Source organism: Equus przewalskii, chromosome X, assembly GCF_037783145.1.
Source record: "Equus przewalskii isolate Varuska chromosome X, EquPr2, whole genome shotgun sequence".
Taxonomy (NCBI): Eukaryota; Metazoa; Chordata; class Mammalia; order Perissodactyla; family Equidae; genus Equus; species Equus przewalskii.
Genome location: NC_091863.1, coordinates 39,948,435 through 39,972,212, shown reverse-complemented (window position 1 = coordinate 39,972,212; position 23,778 = coordinate 39,948,435). Strand labels below are relative to the sequence as shown.

General features: G+C 51.3%; 1 protein-coding gene across 2 annotated transcripts; it reads left to right on the top strand.

Moving 5' to 3' along the window:
* The first annotated feature begins 493 nt into the window (after positions 1-493).
* On the top strand, positions 494-22,330 carry GRIPAP1 (GRIP1 associated protein 1). 2 transcript variants are annotated; one of them, XM_070606118.1, is made up of 26 exons: positions 494-589; positions 2,649-2,715; positions 2,856-2,917; positions 3,903-3,929; positions 4,830-4,937; positions 8,237-8,387; positions 9,156-9,340; positions 9,535-9,582; positions 10,294-10,325; positions 10,428-10,475; positions 10,607-10,706; positions 12,032-12,109; positions 12,330-12,422; positions 13,126-13,260; positions 14,034-14,129; positions 14,408-14,620; positions 14,755-14,868; positions 15,680-15,757; positions 15,860-15,955; positions 16,081-16,137; positions 16,228-16,327; positions 17,881-18,011; positions 19,576-19,698; positions 19,836-19,929; positions 20,771-20,925; positions 21,780-22,330. In XM_070606118.1, the coding sequence occupies exons 1-26, from the start codon at positions 548-550 to the stop codon at positions 21,870-21,872; spliced, it is 2,526 nt and encodes an 841-aa protein (XP_070462219.1). In that variant the 5' UTR covers positions 494-547; the 3' UTR covers positions 21,873-22,330. The 2 variants fall into 2 exon arrangements, with proteins under 2 accessions (XP_070462219.1, XP_070462217.1); XM_070606116.1 differs by lacking the exon at positions 494-589 and adding an exon at positions 945-1,112.
* The last annotated feature ends 1,448 nt before the right edge of the window (positions 22,331-23,778 follow it).

The window sequence follows — 23,778 nt, the reverse complement described above, 5'->3', positions numbered from 1 at the left end:
CAGGTATTTTAAATTTACTGGTGGCTAGGCATTTACCTAACGATGTGCACCATCCTGTTAATAAAATCAGCGTCAATTTTTTTTTTTAAAGGCTAGGGGCTCCACAAGAGGCGGGATTCCCCTTTGGGGTCACCCGGAGGAGGGCGGGATCAAGACCTGCGCGAAGCTTCCGCTTTCATTTCTACGGTTATTAAGTCAACAATTCTCATTAAAGGAGTACCGCGGAAGGGTGATTTTCTGTCGGCACACACTTCCCTAGCGACGAGTCCACCTATAGCACAGGGATGCCATAGTGTCGCATCACAATGGGTAGTCTAAAAGAGCTCAAAAGTCAGATCAGATGACCTAGATTCTGGTAAAACATTAAATTGCAATTCATCTGACCCGTCAGTTTCATTCTCTTCTCTCCGTCTCCAAAATGCTGAACTTCCGGAGTAGACTCCTCCCCCTCCATTCCTGGCCAGTGGTTTGGTCCGATCCTAATACTGACAGGGGGGACGAACTGCGTCTGCGCAGAAAGCTGTTGGGGGGGGTGGGGGGGAGGAACATGGCGCAAGCTCTGTCTGAGGAGGAGTTTCAGCGGATGCAGGTGCCACTCGCCGGGGAAAAGACCACCGGACTAGGCGACGGGGGGCGGGGTAGAGAGAAATCGTGCCACCGGCTCTGAGAAGGGGTTGGTTGGGATGGACCTTGAGTCTAAGGGGTTGGTCTGGAGAAGGGAAACTGAGGCTCTGAGTGGTGAGACTGTTGGATTCCTGGATACTGTTGGGTTCTGAGGGGTTGGATTCTATTAGCCTGAGGGGAGAGTCCTAGAATGGGCGATACTTAGCCCTGGCAGGGACGAGACCCTTGGGCCCGTGCGAGGGCCACCATGGGTGGGTGATGATAACGCTGGGCTTCAAGGGAAGGAGATTTTGAGAGGGCGAAACCATTTTGTCTGGAGAGGAAGGAAGCAGGCGTTGGGCCGTTTGCGTCATTGTGGGGGGAGCCCTTGAAAGGGCAATACCATTACCCAGTAGGAGGTGGAAGTTTTTGTGGGAGGCACCACTATGCCAGGGGATTGGGGAAAGACCCCACATGGTGTCCTTGTTCCTGGGAGGTGGAGATCCTGTGTGAGTGGTGGTAATGTATCCCAAGAAGGGGTGGTATCATTGGATGATTAGGGGTGATCCCTTTAGGCCTGGGGTGAAGAAGGCCCTGAATAGGTAATACCATTAATCCATGTTGGGGAGAGGACCAGAGAAGATGAAAGAGTGATACATTGGATGGTATGGAGGGGAGATCACGGGGCTTTGGGGAAGTATCCTGTCTGGGTACTCTGACCACTTGATTCTTTTGGGGAGTAGTCTGAGATGAGATGAAAGGCCAGAGTGGGCCCTTGTTGAGAGAGTTCCTTACTGGGAAAGGCCGTTGGATTCTGTGTGTGGGGAGACTGAAAGGGGGAAACCCTGAGTAGGGTCCTATGGGAGGAGAGGAGGAACTCTGAGTGAGGACAGGTAATGGGGAATTGTCCCTGTGTGAGGGATCCTGAGGGTGGAAGGGTGATATCATTGGACCGCAAAAGGGGAAGACCTCTGTAACTTGTGCAGGGGATTCTGAGTGAGTAAGAGTAATCCAACTGGCCCATCCAAGTACTTGTGGAGGAAAGACCCTGAAGGATATAGGGCCATCGCATTGGGTCATAACTGGGGAGATCTTGAGGGGTGTGGGGGACTCTTGAGTGAGAAGATTGATTCCATTGGGCCATGAATGAGGGAAAAAACACTGGGCTCTGATGGATAGGGACTCCAAATGGGTGCCAAGGATGTTCCAATTGGATCAGGACTGGGGGAGACAGATCACTGGGTCCAGGAGAGGACAGGGACAGGAAAGATTCTGTAGAGGCCAAGCCTTCTTACCTTTAGCAGACCACCAGGGGGTGGAGGCTGGTGCCATAGGAGGGAGGCATAGGTCTTGGTGGGGAAAGGGACAGTGGTTCTGGGAAGAACTGGCCTCAGTGCCCTACAGGGCTCATAAGCAGGGGTATACTGTTTGGAATGGCCCTTACTTCACTTTCCCTCGATTCTTGAAAGGGGTCTGGCCATGTTTTGAGAGTCTTGCGAGTGGGCACCCTGAGCAGCCCCCTTTTACTCAGTGAAATTGGTCAGGAGAATACCAGGCCCTCTTCCCTTGGGAAAGAGGGAGGAAGGCAAGCTCCTGCCCCCTGCTCTGGCCAAGAAGATAGACAACACTCACTCCTGACAGAAAGACAGAACAATGTTTAATGTGTGATGAGGTCAGCCAGGATGAAGAGGAGGAACTTTATCCTATGGGACTAGAGAGCCATGGAACACACATGAGCAAGAGCCTGACTGGGTCAGCACTCTGTCATGGCCTGAGTGCAGAGTGGATTGGAAAGGGAGAGGTGGGAGCAGCAGAGAGACGGAGAGGTGAGACTGGCTGTGGTTATAAGTAGAACCGGAGAAGGTGGGACAGGGGCTGAGGGGCTGGAAAGTCATTTAGGATGTAGCGTGCACAGGTCTTAAGAGTGACTAAAGAGGCACATGGAGGGCAGCAGGGTCCGTGGGGCTCAGGGGATTGGCTCTCTCATGGTGAGGGTAGGGGGACATTCCTGACCAAGTCATTTCTCTTCCTTGCTTCCCTCTAAGGCTCAGCTCCTGGAACTCCGGACAAACAACTACCAGCTTTCAGATGAACTACGCAAGAATGGTGTTGGTGAGCCAAGAGGGTCTCATTAGATAGGGGTGGCTCTGGGGGACAGAGGCTAAGGGAAAGAGCCTCAGAGGCCTGGCAGGAAGACTTGTCAGCTCCTTGCCACTGACTGAGGCTGAGACTCCCTGCTTTCCCCACACCAGAACTCACCAGCCTTCGACAGAAGGTCGCCTACCTGGATAAGGAGTTCAGCAAAGCTCAGAAGGTACCTCCCTCCACCCACTCACCCACCTGTGCTTCCCTGTACCCATCTGACTCACTCATCTATCCAGTGACCACCTACAGTGAACCAGACCTCATGTTACATGCTGTCATTAGTCATTCAAAAAATTCTCATGGAGTCTCTTTAGTCTGCTACTTCTATGTAATCCTGCTTAATTTATTAATTTTAATTTACTCTGAATTCATTTTTAATTTAAATTACTTATTCACTGACTTTTAACTGAATAGTCAAATCTATCAGTAAATCTGCCTTGAATCTGCCTCCTATCCTCCACCCTCGCTCCTGCCTTGTGCTCCTACTTCCCATCCCTGCCCTGGTCCTGTTGGTAAAGTGAGACTAAACCTACCTCTCAGATCCTCTGAAGATGAGATAGCATAGAACCTATTGTGGCCCCTCGAGGCATTCAGGGCCCTTCTTTGTCTCTTTCTTCACTGCTCTGTCCCCTTGCATAGCACAATGTTATACATAGAACGTGCTCCATAACTATGTGTTAGATGAAGGAATACAGAATGCAGAAAGTCTGGCAGTCAGGAAGCTGGGCTTCTCTTTGGTGGGGTGCTGATTCCCCAACCTTGCAATGCCCTTGGCTGCCCAGAACGGGAGCAGCAGTTTCCACGGTGCGTGGGAGGGATCCACATAGACGTATTTGGACAGATACAGCAATGAAGCCACACAGTTTCTGAGCCTGGAGACCCAGCCCATGAAGGGTTGAATACTAAGACCTATGAACAGCCTCAAGAGTTTAGAGGAAAAGATAAGCAGAATGCTCCTTCATACACTTCCTCTATTGCTCCATCATTCCTGTGGGCTACAAATTGTCATGCAAATTCTGTGCTTGAAGATATTCCCATCCCCCAACCCCTGTTATCATTGGCCGCCCTTGACACTTGCCACAATGTCACCATACCCTAGTGAGGGAGTCCATCTCTGTACGCCTTATCTCTCTTCCCACCCTTCTTACCTTTAGGCACTGAGCAAGAGCAAGAAAGCTCAGGTAAGGGGAGCCATGGGGTGAATGTGTCTGGGAGACTGTGTCTTAGCGGGGATGTTTCTGTATGCTGGGTTCTCCTTGTGCTGGCCTTTCTTTCTCTTTGTGTGCACTTGCATCTGTGACTACCTCACTGCCATGTGTTTCTCTGTCTGTCTTTGTTTTCCTGTGTTTGTCTCTCACTCCATGTGTCTCTCTCCGTGTCTTTCCTTCTCTCTTTCTATCTCTTTATCCTTCTCTCTGAGTCTCTCTCTGTCTCAGTCTTCCTGTTCCTCTCTCTCTCTCTGACTCTTATTTCTCTCCCCAACCTTCTCTTTGTCACTCCCTCACCTGTTCCCATCTCTCCCATCATTTCTCTCTTTTTATCTTTCCCTGTCTTTATCTCTCTCTTTCTCTCTGGCTTCTTGTTTTTCTCTCCCCCGTTTCTCTGCCTCTTCCTGAGTTCTTTCTTTCCCTGACCCCCCTCTCTCTTCTCTCTCTGTTCTGTTCTCCTCTTGTTGATCTCTCTATTCCTATCTCTCTATCTTCCTGCCTTTTCTTTTTCTCTCTCTCGCTGCCCATCCCTCTGTCTTCTGCTCTCTATCCCCCTTTCCACATTTCTCTCTAATTCCCCCTCCCCTATTTCTATCTACCCTTCTTTTTCCTCTCACTCTCTCCCCCCATGTCCCTCTTTCCCTCCCTATCGTCCCTTCTCTCTACCTCCCATGTCCCTCTTTCTCCCTCCCTGTCTCCTCTTTTATCCCTCCCTGTATCTCTCTCTCCCACTATCTTCTGATTTCACCCATCTCATTCTCTGTACCCTGTGTTCTTCCCCCAATGTCATTTTCTCCCTTTCTCTGTTTCTTTGCCCTACCTCTCCATCATTGGGGCCCCTGTTGGAGACCTGGCCCCTGTCTGCCACTGCAGGAAGTCGAGGGGCTGTTGAGTGAAAATGAGATGCTACAGGCAAAGCTGCACAGCCAGGAGGAGGACTTCCGTTTGCAGAACAGCACGCTTATGGCTGAGTTCAGCAAGGTACTGGTGCCCTGGATAGCCGAGGGGGCTCTGAGGAGTAGGGGTCTCCTGGACTGAAGCCGGAGGGCAGCTGAGGGTGGTTGGACAGAGGCTGGCCCTGGACCACTGTCCATGGTGCTGAAACAGGTGCTGGATCTCTGCTGGGGGGCAGCAATCTGACAGATAGGGCCACCCACTGTGCTGGGATGAGAAGACTGCAAGCCCTGAGGTCAGCTGGTTCCTGGCCAAGTCACTCCTTTTCTCTGAGCTACAAGTCTCCTTGTGTATATTTTGGGGCTGATGCTATGGAGCCCCAGGGCGCTGAGGGGTCTTAGGTAAAGTTATGCTTAACATGGGATGGAAAGATATTCGAGCTGCTTCCCTGTTCTCTTCCTTCCCTTCATCTGACATGAGCCTGGGGTTGTAGTTCTTCTAGATAATTCATCCTGGATTGGATAATTCTGTCTCCTCACTGATTTTAGTCTCCTGGCTGTTTCTAAACCGACTGGGTAGTTGAAGACATTGTCTTTTGTTCCCTTATCTGTCTTCTGTATCCATGGTCAGTAATTTTCTAAGTTTTTGGTGTGTTTTAAGGAAAAAAATCTCACAGCAGCAAAAATGGTATTTCCAAGGCTCTCCCTGAGAATGTAGTACTTAAGACCTTAAAAAAACAAAACAAACCAAAAAAACAACCTTTATGCAGGTACAATACCAGGAGAGGCAACTGAGCAAGTCGTAGTTAAGAGCTAGAAGGCCTGCATTAAACTCTTGGCTCTATCTTTTACTAACTGTAATCTTGAGCAAGTCACTTGTCCTGCCAGTTTCTTGGTTCCAAAATGTCTAAAATGGAAATGATAATAATGACAGTACCTGCCTGGCAGAGCTTTTGTGAGAATTGAATGGGTTAATGTCTGTAAACCACTTAGAACAGAGCCTTGCAGGTAGTATCAACTATGTAAGTGTTAGTTACTAATAGTATCCTTTTACTAATTCACCTTCCCACTAAAATATTTCTTGACTATTTAAGAGTTTTATATCTATTCTGTGGCCCTGCCTTCCCTCAACCCTTACCACCTTTCACCTGCTGTATTCCCACAGCCTTCTTGCTGGTCTCCTCGTTTCTAGCTTCTTCTACCAGTCCAAGCCATAAAGGTTTTCCTGACCCACAGGTCTCACCACATCACTCCTTTAAACAACACCTCCCAGTGGATCCTTGCCCCCAACAGTTCAGAGCCCCTGGTGCTCACATAACAGCCAACCTCCTTGCCTTGCTTCTCACTGCTTCCTGCCTCCAGCCTCAATGGTATCGTGATTTCTTGTGGTGTGAGGCAGAGGCAGGCATCCTCCATAAATCCTGCTTGTCTTTCCCAGCACCTGCCCTGGGCAAGGCACTGGGCCAGATATAGAACCTCCTCTATAGTCCCCCTTCTCCTCCTCCCAGGAACTGCAAGTGCTTACAGAGAGACCTGGGTTCAAGGCCTGCCTCCACCACTTATTTGCCAAGATATTTCCAGTCAATTGTTACTTCAACAAATAGTTATTGAACACCCACTCTGTGCTCTGTGTTTTGGAAATAGTTGTGAGCAGCACAGAATGGTCCCACTCTTGGGTAGCTTACATTCTGGGGTTGGATGGGGAGACGGATGATAACATAGTAAACAAATAGTACTGATCGCTGACAGTTATAGAGCATTTCCTGTGTGCCAGGTCCTGTTTGATGTGCTTTACATTACTCACTCATTTAATCCTCGCAACAAACCTGTGAAATATTACTAATAGTATCTCTATTTAACAGATGAGGAAAACAGCACCAGAGGATAAAGTAATTTGTCCCAAGGTCACATGGCTAGTAAGTGGCAGAGTAGAAATTCACATCCAAGCAGTCTGGTTTCAGAATTTGTGCTTGTGACCCTGCTCCAAAATAAAATTTAATTGTCAATCATAGTTTATGATCCAAAATTTTTCAGGGCTTTAAGAAATTGCAAACATATTAGGCAAATTTCATTGTGATTAGGTGAGAAAGAAGCGAACAGAGTGCTGTGCTGGAGAGTATTGGAATTTCTGTGTTGGGGAATACTACTTGAAAGGGGACATTTTAGCAGAGCCCTGAAGGATGCAAAGAAGCCAGTCATGTGAAGAACTGGATGAAAGGAATAGTATTCTCAGTAAAAAGTATTCCAGGCAATAAAATAAAAATCTCTGTGGGCCTCCGTATTCTCATTTGAAAATGGGAACAGAGGATCTTTTCTTTTTTTATTATTATTTTTTTATCTTTTTACATTTATTTTTTTAAAGATCTTATTTTTCCTTTTTCTCCCAAAGCCCCCGGGTACATAGTTGTGTATTTTTAGTTGTGGGTCCTGCTAGTTGTGGCATGTGGGACGCCACCTCAGCATGGCCTGATGAGCCATGCCATGTCCGCGCCCAGGATCCGAACTGGCAAAACCCTGGGCTGCCGCAGCGGAGCGCGCAAACTTAACCACTCAGCCACGGGGCCAGCCCAAGAGGATCTTGTCAGGTCTGCTGTGAGAACTGTATTTTAGCCAGGAGTTGAGCACGGGGCTGGCTTAGTCTTATTTGCATTGTACACCTCTCCAAGACCAAAGGCTGACAGTGGGGAGCTGAGGGCAGTGGTGGCCCTGGAAATGCCCTAAAAGCTGTCTGGTGCCTAGGCTTCCAGACACAGACCCCTCTACAGAAGAGAGCTGGCAGTGGGGCTGTCCATGATGCTGACATCTTGGACCAGCAACTTCTAGAGGAGCCTGAGGCCTTGGATTGCGACTGTGAGGCTGGGAGTGGGCAAGCAGAAAATTGTTCTCAGTATTCTCAATCCTCTGTGACTCTGCCACTGAACATATGTGTGAATTTGAAGTTGTTTATGGGGCCGGCCCGGTGGTGCAGTGGTTAAGTGCGCACGTTCCGCTTCTCAGCAGCCCAGGGTTCGCCGGCCCAGATCCCGGGTGCGGACATGGCACCGCTTGGCAAAAAGCCATGCTGTGGTAGGCATCCCATGTATAAAGTAGAGGAAGATGGGCACGGATGTTAGCTCAGGGCCAGTCTTCCTCGGCAAAAAGAGGAAGATTGGCAGTAGTTAGCTCAGGGCTGATCTTCCTCAAAAAAAAAAAAAATAGAAGTTGTTTAACATCTGTGTCTCAGTTTCCTTATCTCTGAAGTGGGCATAAAGAATAATGAAAGCATCTATGTCACAGGGGCATTATGGGAATTAAATGAATTGTAAAGTGCATGGGCCAAGTGCTATATTTCAGTGAATGTTGTTCTGATTCTCTACTTTTCTGCTACCTCACTCTTCCCTTGCTAAGCTCTGCAGCCAGATGGAACAGCTGGAGCAGGAGAACCAGCGACTGAAGGATGGGGCTGCCAGGGCAGGGGCTGTCCAAGCTGGGAGCCTTGTGGATGGGGAGCTGCTAAGACTGCAGGCGGAGAACACAGCCTTGCAGAAGAACGTGGCAGGTGCATGGAGGCCCTCCTGGGGATGTGGGAGGTTGGGGCTTGAGTAGGGTGTTGTCCTCCTGGGGGTAGGGGAGAGGCTTCAGAATCAGGCTTGGCCCTGCTGTGAACGAGTGTATGACTTTGGACAAGCCATTTCACCTCTCTGGGCCAGGCCTTCCTCATCTACAAAGTACATGTAGTGATGTCCACCACCTGGAAGATTGTGGTAGAGATAAGAGGTGGTATCTTTCTGAGTTTAGTTCAATGCCTGGTACCTAGCAAATGTTACAGATTAGCAGATTGAACACCAGAAAGGAGATGTTTGCTAAATGGAGAAAGTGAATGAAGGGGCATTGGGAGGATTCTGACTTTTGGAGAGCAGCTGGGGCTTGCGGGGTGGTGGGTGGTAGTTTGGTGATCAGGAGAGAGACTTTGTAGAATGTGGCTGGGGATTAGGAGGTTATAGGAGTATTCAGCTGTGAGTAGGGGTTGGAGGATGGTGGGCATCACCTTGGAGGACTATGGATGGGGCTTGGGGGATGGAGGGTGGGGCGTGGGAAACCAGCTTGGACTGATTTGATGGTAGACAGGATTTCAGTGGTTGGGGGGCTTAAAAGATTTATGAGAGGTGTGGATGGAGCTGAACCTTTGTTTTGTAGGCTTGTGATCATTTGGGGCAGGGTCTCTGCTGCCTGAGGGGTCAAAGACCAATTTTTCCCTCTATTTGAGGCATGGCAGGGGTCTTCGGAGACCACCTTATCCATCATATATCTCACTTCTACCCACCAGCCCTGCAGGAGCGCTATGGGAAAGAGGCCAGGAGGTCCCCACCTGCCAGTGAGGGCCAAGGGGACCCCCCGGGGGGCCCAGCCCCCGCTGTCCCGGCCCCCATGCCGTTGGCAGAAGTGGAACTGAAATGGGAAATGGAGAAGGAGGAAAAGAGGTTGCTCTGGGAGCAACTGCAAGGCTTGGAGGTAAATCTGGGTCTGTTGGGACTGGGGTGCCAAGAGGCAGGCAGATGCTGTAGCTCTGCCTGTGGTCCCACAAAGATGTCTGTGACATCACCACCTCAGTGGGTTGATGGATTAGGGAGGCAGGAGGGCAGAGAAGGCACAGGCCTTACCTCCCCCTTGCTGATAAGAACCCCCTCCCTCATCCTTTCCTGCAGAGCTTGAAGCAGGCCGAAACGTCCAGGTTGCAGGAGGAACTTGCTAAGGTGGGGCTGCTGATCTTTCCCTGGACTTTGCCCTATCCCACTCCCCAACTGCCATGCTTCCCCTGGCAGGGCAGAAGGGGCAAAGTACCCCCTCAAAGCCTCAGTTTCATCATTTGTGAAATGGAGAGACTCACATTTATGTCTCAGAGTTTCTTTCAACATGGAGTGGGCTAATGTGGTCACTTTCTGTCTTGTGCGTGGCAGACCCCATCCCTTCCTTCTATGTCCTCCTTGCTTTGCTTGTTCATCCATCCGTACATCCATCCATCCATCTATCTATCCATCCAAGCATTTGTAGACTGCTGGCTTTTGTCTTAGGAACTGGACACCCAGTGGTGAGGCAGCCAATCATGGTCCTGCCTTCCAGGCCTCCCAGCCTCGCCATTCTGTGTCGTGGCCATTGGTCAATGTGTTGGGGGCATAAATACTGGGCTTTGAAGTCTGAGGGAGCTGGCTGGAGATCTTACTGCTGCTGCTGACCAGCTGGGCAACCAAATGACTTAACCCTTCTGAGATTCAGTTTCCACATTTGTAAGACCAGTAGTACTCACTTCTCAGGACTGTTTTGAGGATTCCGTGAGATAACATAAGTAAATTTTGGCTTCCAAGAAGGACTTAGTAAGAAGTATCTGTAAATGTTAAGTTTATTTTTGGTTTTGTTAATATTATTCTCATTGTTATTACTTGTCTGCACCCCCTCCCCCACCCCAGCTCTCCGAGAAACTGAAAAAGAAACAAGAAAGGTAAATTTCTTTTTTCCAGAGTTGGGGGAAGGGTTTTTGGGGGACTAGGGAGAAGATTGACTTGTGGAACTGGCCCATCTATGTCTGTCTTTCTGTGCCTAGTTTTTGCCGTCTGCAGACAGAAAAGGAGACACTATTCACTGACAGCCGGTAACTACCGGGCCTGGAGGTGTTGGTGGGCAATGGGAACAGTGCCTAGCAAAATTAACTGAAGACCACAGGGGCAGAGCTGGGGGACTGGGCCTCAGGCCATGGTCACTGCGCCCTCCCCTCACTCCCAGGAACAAGATTGAGGAGTTACAACAGCGGAAGGAAGCTGATCTCAAAGCCCAGTTGGCTCGAACTCAGAAGCTGCAGCAGGAACTCGAGGCTGCCAATCAAGTGAGTGGCTGGGTTCTGAGATCGCTGGGATAAGGACCAGGGCTGGGATAGGGACCAGGGCTGGGAGTCCTGGGAGTTCTGAGACTAGCTGGGAAGTCTGACATTTCCTGCGCTGGAAATTTAGGGACTGAATGGGTCCTGGGCCCCCCAGGAGCTAGGAAAACAGGAACCAGGGAGCCCCGAGACCCCTAGGAGTTGGGCTAGGAGTCTGCATGAATCGAAGATCTCAGGGGACCTGAGGACTTTGGGGCTGTGTGCCACAAGTTTAGATGAATCTGAAACTCTGGAGGATTGGAGACAGGAGTCTGGAGAAAGCCATGGTCACTGGGGACAGGAGTTGGAGTGAGTCCGAACTCCCTGGAGGTTGGGTGACTTTGAGACCTCTAATGGCTGAGTAGATGCAAAGACTTTCAAGGGTGGGACAGTGGGGCATGGAGGCTAAGTGCATTTGAGACCCTCATGGTATAGGGGCTGATTTGGGTCTGAGACACCCAGGAAGTTGTGTCACATGGGCTAAGTGGTCCTGAGACCTCTGGGGGCCGTGAATAAAAAGTTGGTGAGTCTGAGACATCCATAGACTGGAGCAAAAGTCTAGGTGGGTCTGAGGCTCCTGAGGGTTGGGGGTTGGGTGACTAAAGCTTCTAGGCTTCCTGCTAGAGTGGATGAGTCTGAGATCCCTTGGATTGGGGGATATGGTGGCTTGTGGGTCTAAGGCCCCTAGGAGCTGAGGACAGAAGCCTGGGTAAAGCTGGATCTTCAGTTAGCTGGGTCCGAAGATCCCCAGAGACTGGGGACAGGAGTGGCAGATAGGGGGTCAGTCTGAGACCTCACCAGGAGCGGGGAACTGGAAGACTGTATGAGTTTGAGACCTCTGTGGTCTGGAGCTGTGAGTTTGGGTGGGTCTGAGACTTTTGGGAGCTAGGGACATGGGGGTTGAGTATGCCAGAACCCCCGGGGGTTGGGGTCAGGAGTCTGGGTGAAGCTGTAGTCCCTAGGGGCTGAGTGTGTCAGAGAATCCTGGGGCCTCTGAGCTGGAATCTGGGTGAGTGTGAGACCTCTTATGGATGGGGGCTGAGTGAGTTTGAAATCCGCAGGAACCTAGGTGTTTTCTGAAATGCTTGGAGCTGGTATATAGGGGTGTCTGAGGTCCCTGGTGGTAATGACTTAGCGTCTGGGTGAGCCTGAGATCTCTGATGGCTGGGTAGTCCAAGATCCTTAAGTGCTGGGGACAAGCTGTCAGGTGGTCAAAGAGGGAGTCTGTATGGTTATATGCACCCCGGGGAGGCTGAGATCTGGAATGGGCTCCCCTGACGTGGTCCCCACAGAGCTTGGCAGAGCTGAGGGATCAGCAGCAGGGGGAGCGCCTGGAGCATGCAGCAGCTCTGCGAGCCCTGCAAGATCAGGTACATTGTACTGGGTGGGTTCAGGGAGGTGGAGGTAAGGGTGGGGGCAGCCTCAGTGAGTATTGTACAGGCAGGCAAGGCCCCGGGGGTGCTCCTTCCCCTGGTCGTGGTTCGTGTGTGTGTGTTTGTGTGTGTGTGTGTGTCCTTTCTTTCTTGACTGCGGGTAGGTCCTGTCCCCCTGTTCTGGACCCACTCTCACCTGTTTTTGGGATGAGGCCAGGTGTCCATCCAGAATGCAGGTGCACAGGAACAAGTGGAAGGACTTTTGGCTGAGAACAATGCCCTGAGGACTAACCTGGCTGCCCTGGAGCAGGTACAGGACATCTGGGAGCCCTCTCTGATCCCTCCCCGGTTCCCCATCTCCCTCTGCTTCTGATCCACATCCGGGCAGGGTAATCTGGACCTCATGCTGTTCTCCTGCCTCTGTTTCCATTTCATTTTCAGCTTCTTTCTGTTGGCTTCCACCCCTCTTCTCTCTGACCATCCATCCCTGCTTCTCTTGCATTCTAGTTTCTCTCCAGTGAAGTGCAAGAAGTATGCTAATCTTAAGTGTATACTCAGTGAATCATCTCTGTCTGTCCATCTGTCTATCTCCATGCAGCCACCACCCAGATCAAGATATAGAGCATTTTCAGCACCTCAGAAGGTCCCTTTTACCCCTTCCTCAAATCAACACTTCCCCACAAGTAACCAGTTCTCTGACCTCCAGCAACAGATTAGTTTTGCTTGTTCTTTAACTTTGTGCAAATGGAATCAGACACCCATTTTTGTGTCTGGCTTCTTTCCTGCGGCATTGTATCTGTTCTTTTATCTCTGTGTAGTATTCCATTGTACGAATATACCACATTTATTCGTTCCCCTGTTGATCTCTTTCTCTCGCCATTTGTCTCTTTGAAATTCTTTCTCTCTCCTCTTGGCTCTCTTTCCACCTCTCCCTGGAACTGGGAGGTTCACACCCTGTGACTGGCCCCTGGGGCCCCTTTCACTCTGCTTCCCATCACCACCACTTTCTCCAGATCCAAACTTCAAAGACCCAAGAACTCAATATGCTCCGGGAACAGACTACTGGGCTGACGGCTGAGTTGCAGCAGCGGCAGACTGAGTATGAGGACCTCATGGGACAGAAAGATGACCTCAACTCCCAGCTCCAGGTGATGCCTCTGGTTCCAACCTGTCTTCTCATTCCCTAGTGCTGGCTCAGTGAAATTTCCCATGAGGTGTAGTAGGAAGGCAATGGAGTCTGGAGGACCTGGGTTCCAGTCTGGCTCCGTAACTTATGAGCACCTGTGTGTTCTAGACCAAGCTGTTTCCCTCCTCTGAGACTGAGCCTCCTCAGTTAGGATAGCCATTCTGATTCCATAATAGAAAACAGGATAGTAATGGTTTCTATTAAATAAGATAGAAGTTTAGTTCTCTCATGTAAGAGTCCAGGTAGGTTGTCCAGGGATGGAACGATGGCTTTCTAATTACCAGTGACCCAGGTTCCCCTACATTGCTGTTCTGTCACCTTCAACACAAGACTTCTATCTTGGCATCCAAGATGCTTGCTCAAGCTCCCCTACCATCATGTTTGTACTCTGTCTGGAAGGCAGGAGGAAATGAGGAAGGGCCCAGCATGCCCCTTTCCTTTATGAACATAACCTAAGTTACACTCACCACTTCTGCATACAAAAATTAATGGCCACACCTAACTGCAAGGGAGGCGGGAAACGTCAGCTGGACGACCAAGTGCCCAACTCCAAAGTCTATCGATAGGGAAGGAGGGGGAGCAGCTGACAGTCTCTGCCATGTTTCTCATCTAGCAGTGGAGAGATTAGTGCTCACTTTTCCAGGGTTAAGGGAGATGGTGTACCAGAAGTGTCTTGGGTGACTTGCATCTCCTGGGGGCTGTTTATCAAACTCACTCGCTTTGTCCCTGCATTAGGAGTCATTACGGGCCAATAGTCGGCTGCTGGAACAGCTTCAAGAAATTGGGCTGGAGAAGGAGCAGTTGACCCAGGAACTACAGGAGGCTCGGAAGGTGGGCAGCGCTGGGCAGCCGGGAGGCTACAGGGGGAGGGGCTGTTGACCTGGTCTGCAGGGATGGGCCCGGTGATATGGCCAAACCCACGGGAATGGGAGGGGACGGAAAGTGACCAGTTCCCTGAGGATGAGTGAGTGACTTAGCCAGTTCTGTGGGGATGGGGAGGAGGTGGAGTTTGGCTCATTCCTTGGGCCTGGGGAGAGGGTGGTGGGCCTTGTTTGGCGCTGGGGGAGGAGGTTGACTGACATCCTCCTGCCCACCCTCCTGGCCCCCAGAGTGCTGAGAAGCGGAAGGCCATGCTGGATGAGCTAGCAATGGAGACACTGCAGGAGAAGTCCCAGCACAAAGAGGAGCTGGGAGCAGTCCGACTACGGCATGAGAAGGAGGTGCTGGGTGTGCGGGCCCGCTATGAGCGTGAGCTCCGCGAGCTGCATGAAGACAAGAAGCGGCAGGAGGAGGAGCTGCGGGGGCAGATCCGCGAGGAGAAGGTGGGTGGGTAGATGATGGTGCCCTTCTGCCCCTGAAACCTGGGGACCACAGCATTGCTGATGGGCCAGTTGATGGCGGGGGTGAGGTGCCCGCTCCTCTGCTTGCTGGCCCCTGATGCTCTGCCCTCTCCCAGGCCCGATCACGGGAGCTGGAGACTCTCCAGCAGACGGTGGAAGAACTTCAAGCTCAGGTTCACTCTATGGATGGAGCTAAGGGCTGGTTTGAACGGCGCTTGAAGGAAGCCGAGGTGAGTTGGTGCCTGGTGAGGCAGGGAGCCTGGTCAAGGGGCACCCATGCCAAACTAGGGGGGCAGGAGTGGTGAAACCCTGGGACTTTCCGAGATGCCCTGGACTTGAGAGCAACCCCTGCAGCCCCCCTAGCTCACCAGCAGCCCTCTGGAGGGGATCCAGGGATGGCCAACAGTAGGGCAGAATGTCAGATCTGCACATTTGAAAAGGCACCTCTTCCTTCTGAAACTACTCTGTCATGGAATTATCGTAATATACTGATTTTGTTTGAACAAGAACTTTTACTACCTTTTTCTGGAAAACTCATGATAATACATGAGGCGATAACACATAGCAGAGAAGAGTATAGATGCTAGAGCCAGTTGTTTGCCTGGGTTTTCAATCCTGGCTGGGCCACTTTCTAGCTGTGTGACCTTGGATGAGATATCTGACCTCTCTGTGGCCCATTTTCATGCTCAATAAAAAAGGGCTAACAGTAATACCTGCTGTCTAGGTGTCATGGGAGGGTTATAGGAAGTGAGTTAATATATGTAAAATCCCTACAATAGTCCTGGCATGCAGTAGGTGCTGTGTTCTGTTTTATTAAAATAAAATGTAAACGCTAACATCGGTCTTCGATGTGAACGGCAGAGCCCTAGACGTGACACTTCCGCATACCGCCTAAAGGCGCGCGGTATTCCCTGCAGGCGTGTCTTTTCTGCATACCTGGGAGCCCCTGCTGCAGTCCCTCACACCCTCACTGGGCGTGCTGTCTTCTTGGGGTGCGATGTCCTTTGGGGGCCGTGGCCAGGCTTGGGACTTGTCTCGTAGGAATCTCTGCAGCAGCAGCAGCAGGAACAAGAGGAAGCCCTCAAGCAGTGTCGGGAGCAGCACGCGGGCGAGCTGAAGGTGCCTCCTACAGCATGATGTTCCTCTCTCTGGGGAGGGCCAGGCCCTGCTGGGGAGACCGAGGTTTCCCAGCTGAGGCTTGAGCTGCCTTCTGCTTTGCAGAGCAAGGAGGAGGAGCTACAGAGGGTGCGGGACCAGCTCCAGCAGGCCCAGGAGGAGCAGGACTGCCACCTGAAGACCATCAGCAGCCTGAAGCAGGTCACTGTTCCCGCCACAGTCCTCAGACCCAGCCCAGGCCTCAGCGTGCAGTGATGGGGCAGGGAAGGAGCACACTGCATGCAGCCATTCCGGCACCCTCCAGCCATGCTTTCTCTATCCCTCAGGAGGTGAAGGACACAGTGGATGGGCAGCGAATCCTGGAGAAGAAGGGCAGTGCCGCGGTACGATGGGGAGGTATCCCAGCACGGCCCCCTCCTGGCCTATGGGCCCACTGGGCCTCAGCCCCCATCTTTCCCTCTGTTCCCCCACAGCTCAAGGACCTCAAGCGGCAGCTGCACCTGGAGCGGAAACGGGCAGATAAACTGCAGGAGCGGCTGCAGGACATCCTCACCAACAGCAAGAGCCGCTCGGGTGAGGGACTGGACGGCAGGGGAGGCTGAGGCGTGGGGGAGGCAGGGGAGGCAGGGGAGGTTGAGGCGGGGGGAGGCAGAGCTTAGACCTGAAGGCTGGAGCTGCTTCACATACCTCACTCCGCCAGGCTCTCCTGCGTCTCCCGTCCCTCCTGAACTTGGTCTGTCTTTTGCTTTTTCTCTCCATCTGTCTCTCCTTTCTCTCTCTGCGTTATCTCTTTCTGTGTCTCTGTCTCCTTTTTGCTGTGTCTCGTTTTCTCCCTCTGCCTCCTTGTGTCACCTCTGTCTCTGCTTTTCTCTCCCTGCTTTCTTTCTCTAGTACTCTTCTCTCCTCCCACCTTTTTCTTCTCTCTGTTCCTTTCTCACTTTCTTTCTCTCTTTCTATCTTTCTTCTTCCTCTCTTGTCTATGTCTCTGTCTGTCTTCCCACTACCCCTTCGTACAGACTTTTACACCTCACCCAGTGTCTAAATCTCTTGTATCCATTCTCTCATTCTATAAATAGGGACTAAGCCCCCACGCTCACGTCCAGGGTCCCTGATAGGAAACCCCCAAGTCTCGGTCCTCTGGGAGCTAGAAAGACAGACTTACAATCAGGCAGCAACACTGCAGTGTGATCATTATGCAGCTAAAATCCATGTTATTTCTGCCACTTTAGGCAGAAGACAAACCGAAAATCTTGAGTTGCTTCAGACTTTTTTTAGAAGGAAATGGCCTATACATATGTTTACGTAACTCAGTAAGATGCAGTGATGGCCCTGGTGCATCTCCCATATCACAAGCTCAGAGGAAACTTGCTCCCTTGTCCCCCCCGCAGCCATCCGGCCCTTGCTGGAGATCCTGGGGATGTGGTGTCAGCCCTTCTCCCAGAAGCAGCTGCAAGAGCAAGAGGCCCAAGCTCAGTGGCCATGTTTTAAGTGACATGGCAAAAACCGATGTCTCTCTCACCAAATCAGTGTCTCTCCGAGGCACTCAGTCTCCTGAAGTAACCTCTCTTTATAAAGGAGGAGTTTTGTTTCTGTTTTGTTACAGATTGATGTATGAATCAACAGACAGATTCGAATTGTGTGCCATACATCCTCCTTGTCCGTTAGATGAAATTCAGATTTAGGTGCATGGCTATGAGAGTCTGGCTCCATCTTTTACTGTCTCTGCTCTGACTCGTGTCCTTACCCAGGGTCTCTGTTTGCCTCTATCGTCTGTTCTGGCTTGTTGTCTCTCTGGTGTTTTCTCTCTGCACGTAGGTGTGCCCCATGCCCTCTGCAGCTGTCCATACCCTGAGTCTGAGTGCGTATGCCACTTTACGCCTGTGTGTGTCCACATCACCATCTTCTCCCCATCTCTTCACCTTTGTTTCTCTTCTGGTGTGTGTTTTTGCCTAGAGAGGCAGCTCCTTTTTCTGTTTCTGCCTCTCCCTACCCTTCTGTCTGCATCTGTCTTTCCCCATGCCTAAGTGTCTCTTTGCCTCTTTCCATCTCTGGCAAATCTATTTCTGCCTCTTCCTGCCCTGGGACCCTGGGGGATTGAGGCTCAGGTTTCTCTTCCCTCTGCCCAGGCCTTGAGGAGCTGGTTCTCTCAGAGATGAATTCACCAAGCCGGACCCAGACTGGGGACAGCAGTAGCGTCTCCTCCTTCAGCTACCGGGAGATCTTGCGGGAGAAGGAGAGCTCTACTGTTCCAGCCAGGGTAAGGGGCAAGGAAGAGCCTACAGCCCCAGCTTCTCCTGCCCAAACTCTAGGGCCCTCCTTTTTCTCTCCCCTGCAACCATCTCCTACTCTGGGCCCAGCACACACGTTTTCTTGTCAACTTTTCCCCAAGCTCACCGTCTTGAATTCAGGTTGCTAAATGGGAGGTGGGCAAATTATTCTCTCAGACCCTCGGTTTCATCATCTGTGGGCTAATTCCACCTTTCCTGCTGCCATAAAATATGTGGCTCATAGTAGGTGTCATCCATGTAGGAGGTCCTTTTGTCCAACTTATGATTATCACTTATTGTTATTGTCGTCTATCATGTCAGTGTCCTTGCCAGCCATTTTTATTTTTATTATTCTGTAAGTAGTATGTGTGCATTGTAGAAAAATTGTAAAAACACAAACAAGCAGAGCCAGTCCTACTGGCCTAATGGTTAAAGTTCAGTGCTCTCACTGCTTCAGCGGCCCGGGTCCAGCTGCCAGTCATGGAACCACACCACCCATCTGTCAGTGGCCATGCTGTGACGGCACCTCACATAGAAAAACTAGGACTTACAACTAGGATACACAACCATGCACTGGGGCTTTGGGGAGAGAAAAAAAAGAGGAAGATTGGCAACAGGTGTTAGCTCAGGACGAATCCTCCCCTGAAACAAAAAATCACAAACAAGCAAACAATTTTTTTTTTCAGGGGAAGATTCAACCTAAGCTAACATCTGTTGCCAATCTTCCTCCTTTTTCTTCCTCCCCCTGCCCTGCCCTGCACACCCCAGCAAAGCCCCAGTACATAGTTGTGTATAGTTGTAAATTCTTCTGGTTCTTCTATGTGAGCTGCTGCCATAGCATAGCAAAGATCTTTTTTTAAATCCAAAGAAATCACACCTTCACCATCCGGTGGTCACCACTATAAACCCTTAGTTCATATCCTTCCAGACCTCTCTTTTTTTAAAACCTAAATGAAATTATAAATAACCTGTTTTTGTTCAGCTGATCTCCACCTTCCCAATTTGGTAAATTTTCATCTCATCTAATACTTTGACCTTAATCAGATTTCTCTAGTTGGCCCCAAAGTGTCCTTTATTGCTGGTTGTATGAAAACCAGCATTCTGTTTCAGAGCACATGGTGCATCTGGTTGCTTTATGCCCCGTAAGTCTCTTGAACCTAGTGTGGGCCCTTTTTTTATGACACCAAACTGTAGAAGAGACCAGCCCAGTTGACTTGCAGAAAGTGTCCCACTTTTTGGATTCTCCTGCTGGCTTCCTGGTGGTATCATTGAGCCTGTTCTTCTCTCCCCTGGTTTTCCTGTCAACTGGGAGGTAGATCTCATTTGCCGCAGGCTCTCTCTTCATCCTCTCAATAAGGCTATGGTGTGGGAGTTCCTGTCACCCCCTTTAGGCCAAGGGGTATCCAGAGTCTCTGAAGCTGCCAAAACTTGCCTACAGCCCCAGTTGCAGAGCCCACCCCCTGCCCCTGGCTTGGTTCTCCTTCTCAGCCCCTGATCGTATCCGGGGCAGTGGTGCTGAGTCTGGGCTAGCCTCTCCCCTCCTCTTCCCTGCAGTCCTTATCCAGCAGCCCCCAGGCCCAGCCCCCGCGGCCAGCAGAGCTGTCAGATGAGGAAGTGGCTGAGCTCTTTCAGCGCCTGGCAGAGACACAGCAGGAGAAATGGATGCTGGAGGAGAAGGTGCTGTCTGCCTGCTCATCCCCACTTGGTGTGCCCTTGGCAAGGAGGCCGGGGTAGGGGGGGTGTCTGGCTGGGCCCCTCCTCATGTGTGAACATGCGCAGTTGAGGGGTCTGAGGTGGGCTGGGACACCTTGCAGGTGAAGCACCTGGAGGTGAGCAGCGCCTCCATGGCAGAGGACCTCTGCCGGAAGAGTGCCATCATTGAGACCTACGTCATGGACAGCCGGATCGGTCAGTGGCCCCTCCCCAGCCCTCATGGCTCATCCGGCCTCTCACCCGCTCCCTCCTTCCCCACTGTCCAGTGCTGCGGCTTCTCTCCTCTCCTCTTGAAACTCAGCAAAGTTACCGACAAGACCACAGCCCGCGGAGGGGAGAGCAGGGCAAGCCTGTGCCTGTGTGTCTTTCTCTCTGTTCTGTCTCTTATCTCGGCTCCTCCCTCTCTCCGGGCCTCTGTTCTCTCTCCACTCTCCTATCTCTAGCTGTCTCTCTGACCTCTGTTTGTCTCTTCCTCTTCTCTCTCATTCCCTTCTCTCTTCTCCCTGTCTCTCCTTTCTGCCCCATCCCCCTCCATCTTGTCTCACTGTTCCTGCCTGTTGATATTGTTACATTTCTCGAAATTTTCATTCTCTGTACATGTATCCCTTCTGGGGTCCTTATCTCTTCCTCTCCTGTCTCCCTCCCCTCTCCCATCTTCTCTCCTCTTTCTTCCCCCCTCCCCCGGCTTTGGTTTCTTTACTCCTTTTTTTCAAACCTTCTCCTCTCTCTTGTTTCCTTATTAATTGGAATAATACCAACTGAGACATGCTGCGGGTTGACTGTGTGCTCTGTGCTTCACATGCAGTCGTATACATGTCTCCAGCTCCATGAATTAGTTATTATCCTCATTTCTCAGGGCCGCACAGCTAATAAGTGACAGCCAGGTTTTACATGGTAAAGCTTTTGCCCCACTACATTACATGGCTTCTTCCCGACTTTTCTTCCCCGCTCTCTGTTTCCCTCTTTTCTGCCCTGTCTCTCTCTGTCTCTCCTCCGGCTCTGCCGAGAGGGTGGTTCTCAGCCTGGGCCCTTGCAGATGTATCTGTGGCAGCAGGCCACACAGACCGCAGCGGGCTGGGCAGCGTCCTGAGAGACCTAGTGAAGCCAGGCGACGAGAACCTTCGAGAGATGAACAAGAAACTTCAGAACATGCTGGAGGAGCAGCTCACCAAGAATATGCACTTGCACAAGGCGAGTGTGACCTACCAGCCTACCCATCTGTCCATCTGACCACCTGCCTACCCAACCACACAGCCCCTGGTCATCTGCCAGTCCCCTAATTCACCCACCCCATTCACCGACCCTTCACCCTCATCTTTATATCCTCCAATCAACTTACTATCAATTTAGTCTTACTCTCCCCTCTGTCCTCGCCTCTACCCACTCATCCATTCATACATACATTCACCCAACTCTCCCATCAACCCACCCTACCATTTGCCCATCTGCCCCCTACCCATTTGATCATCTGCCCCACGTCTTTCCACCCATTTCCTGACATACTGCTCTCTCTCTTAGCTACTCATCAATCACCCCTTGTCTTACCTTTCACCCACCTGCCCAGCAACCTGCCTGCCTGCTTGTTGTCCTCCATCTGTCCTCTTGTTTGCCTACCATGGATCTCCCATATGTCCACCCACATGTCCACTTGCCCATCCTGCCACCCAAATATTTCCCCCGTCTCTGGGGGAGTCAGAAAGAATGCAGACCCAGCCCCGGTCTCTGAGAAGCAAGCTCACCATTTAGTAGAAAAGAAGGTGGCGAGGGTGGGGGTTGTATCCTCCAGCCGCAGCATGCACAGCAGGCAGTCCACTCCCACATCCATATCCCTAGCTCCAGAGGTTCCCCACCCCCTCATACACACACACCTTTTCCAAGCCCAGCCCACTGCTCGGGGCTCTGTGAGTTTCTCCAAATACCTTCCTGTCTCAGGCTAGACATAGCTGGGCATTGATTAATGGGGTGAGAAGGACGACACCCCAGGCTTGGGGAGGGAGCCTCCCTTGTCACCTTCTCTGGCCCCTGATGGCTCGTTTGTTTCTTAGGACATGGAAGTCCTGTCCCAGGAAATTGTGCGGCTCAGCAAGGAGTGCGTGGGGTCCTCTGACCCAGACCTAGAACCAGGAGAAGCCAGCTAAAGACCTGCAGGCTGCATTCCCTCCCATACCCACTCCCCAGGACACCATTTCCTCGGGCTGTGGTGGGAAAATGGGGGCTGGTGCCAAAATCAAATATGTTGGGAGACTGGACATTAAACGGGTTGGAGGCCTGATGGCTGGTGTTAGTGACCCTGTCCTAGGGCAGAGGTCCCTGGGGAGTGGGGATTGTGAGGGGAGGGGCAGGGATTTCTCCTCCTCCTTGGCCCTGGCTCCCAGGGGCCTTTGCCTTCATCTCTGCATGAGCTCTCCCTCCCAGAGACCAACTCTTTTTTATTTTATTTTATTTTTTAATTTATGTCTGGAAGCCTGGCTACTCTGCATTTGGGATTGGGGATGTTGGGTGGGGCACGGTCCATGTTCAGCATTCTAGCAACGTGTGTGTGTGTCTGTAAAGGCTGTGCAGCCAAAATACCATCTGGCCAGATGGGCCCACCCATTGACTGTGTGCTCTCATTCTTTCTAACCTGGAGGGATGTGCTTGGGGTTGGGGGGAGGTCTCTGGCTGCAATTTTACTCTCCCTCCCCCACCCTCACCTGGCATGTCTCCAGTTAGTGCTGACCAGCCCCTCAAACTGAGTGGAACAGAAATATCTACAGATAATGTATGTGGGTGGATGTGTATGGGGCGTGGGTGTAGATGAGTGGACAGATGGGCGGATGGATAAGTGGTTGGATGGACTGATGGATAAATAAGTGGAAGGTTGCATGGATCGATGATGGATAAGTTGGGAAATAAATGGACAGATGAATGGATAGGTGATTGGATGAATAAATGGGTAGATGGATTGGTAGTTAGATAGGTAGGCGATGGACAGGTGGGGGATGTAAGTGGACAAATGGATGGCTAGGGGAATGCATGGATGGATGAGTAATGAATGGAAAGAGTAAAGAGTAGGTGAATAAATGATGGCAGGGCTATGGATGGATGGACAGATAGATGGGTGGAGGGGGATACATATGGATAGGTTGGTGAATAGTTAGGTGGATGGAGTGAATATACAAATGGATGAGTGAGTAGGTGGGTGAATTAAAGACTAAATGGACAGATGGGCACGTAGAGGGCTTGGTAGAGTGGTTGTGTGGGTGGGAGAATGGATGGATAGGTGGGTGGTGGGTGGGCGGAGGGATGGAGAAATGGACAGATCAAGAGTGTGATGAGTGAGCAAATGGAGGATTGTATGGGTGGGTAAATGGATTGAAAGGCTAAAACTGGCCGTGCGTTACTGCTCCCCCATCGCCACACACCTTCAATTAGTAAAGATGAGGCCGCCTCTGTGTGCCATGCCCTGTGCCATCCCCTTTCACATCACTCTACTGAATGCTCCCACAACACTATCGAGTTGGGGTAACTGTTCGACAACTGAGGAAACAATGCAAGTCACTTGCTCAACAACACAGCAAGTCAATGGCAAAGCTGGGGTTTGAACCCACCAATGCTGGAGGCACTGGGTACCCAGTACTCTTGCCACTCAGGAGCAGAGCCCTCCAGGGGAGGAGGTATGATTTGAGGCTCCTAGATGTGGACAGATGAGACAGACTGCTCTTCAGAGTGGGGCCTTCCTGGGAGAGAACCTGGTATGGGGGTGGGACCTGGCTTGTCCCCACATGCACTCCCCTTACCGCCCATTTCACATCTGAAAACAGGGGAGGACAGGGCTCCAGCCCCACAACAGCAGTCTTGGTTAGAGCAGGGCTCTAACCCATGGCCCCCCCACCCAGGGAATAGCTTTGGGGGCCTGGCCATCTAGAGAAATGCCCCCCACCAATTTTCCCCTCACCCCCCCCTTCTTCAGCTCTTTTACAGCCTGGGGGGCAGGGAGGGGACACAGCGCTGCATCATTCCCCGTGGCACTCCGCTGTGGGGCCATTAACAGACGCCTCTCCA

Coding starts and splice junctions, on each gene's coding strand:
- GRIPAP1 (XM_070606116.1), top strand. CDS start 1,050: ATGCCAGGGGATTGGGGAAAGACCCCACATGGTGTCCTTGTTCCTGGG. Junction 10,326..10,427: donor CTGAAAAAGAAACAAGAAAG/GTAAATTTCTTT, acceptor TTCTGTGCCTAG/TTTTTGCCGTCTGCAGACAG. Junction 15,758..15,859: donor AGCACGCGGGCGAGCTGAAG/GTGCCTCCTACA, acceptor TCTGCTTTGCAG/AGCAAGGAGGAGGAGCTACA.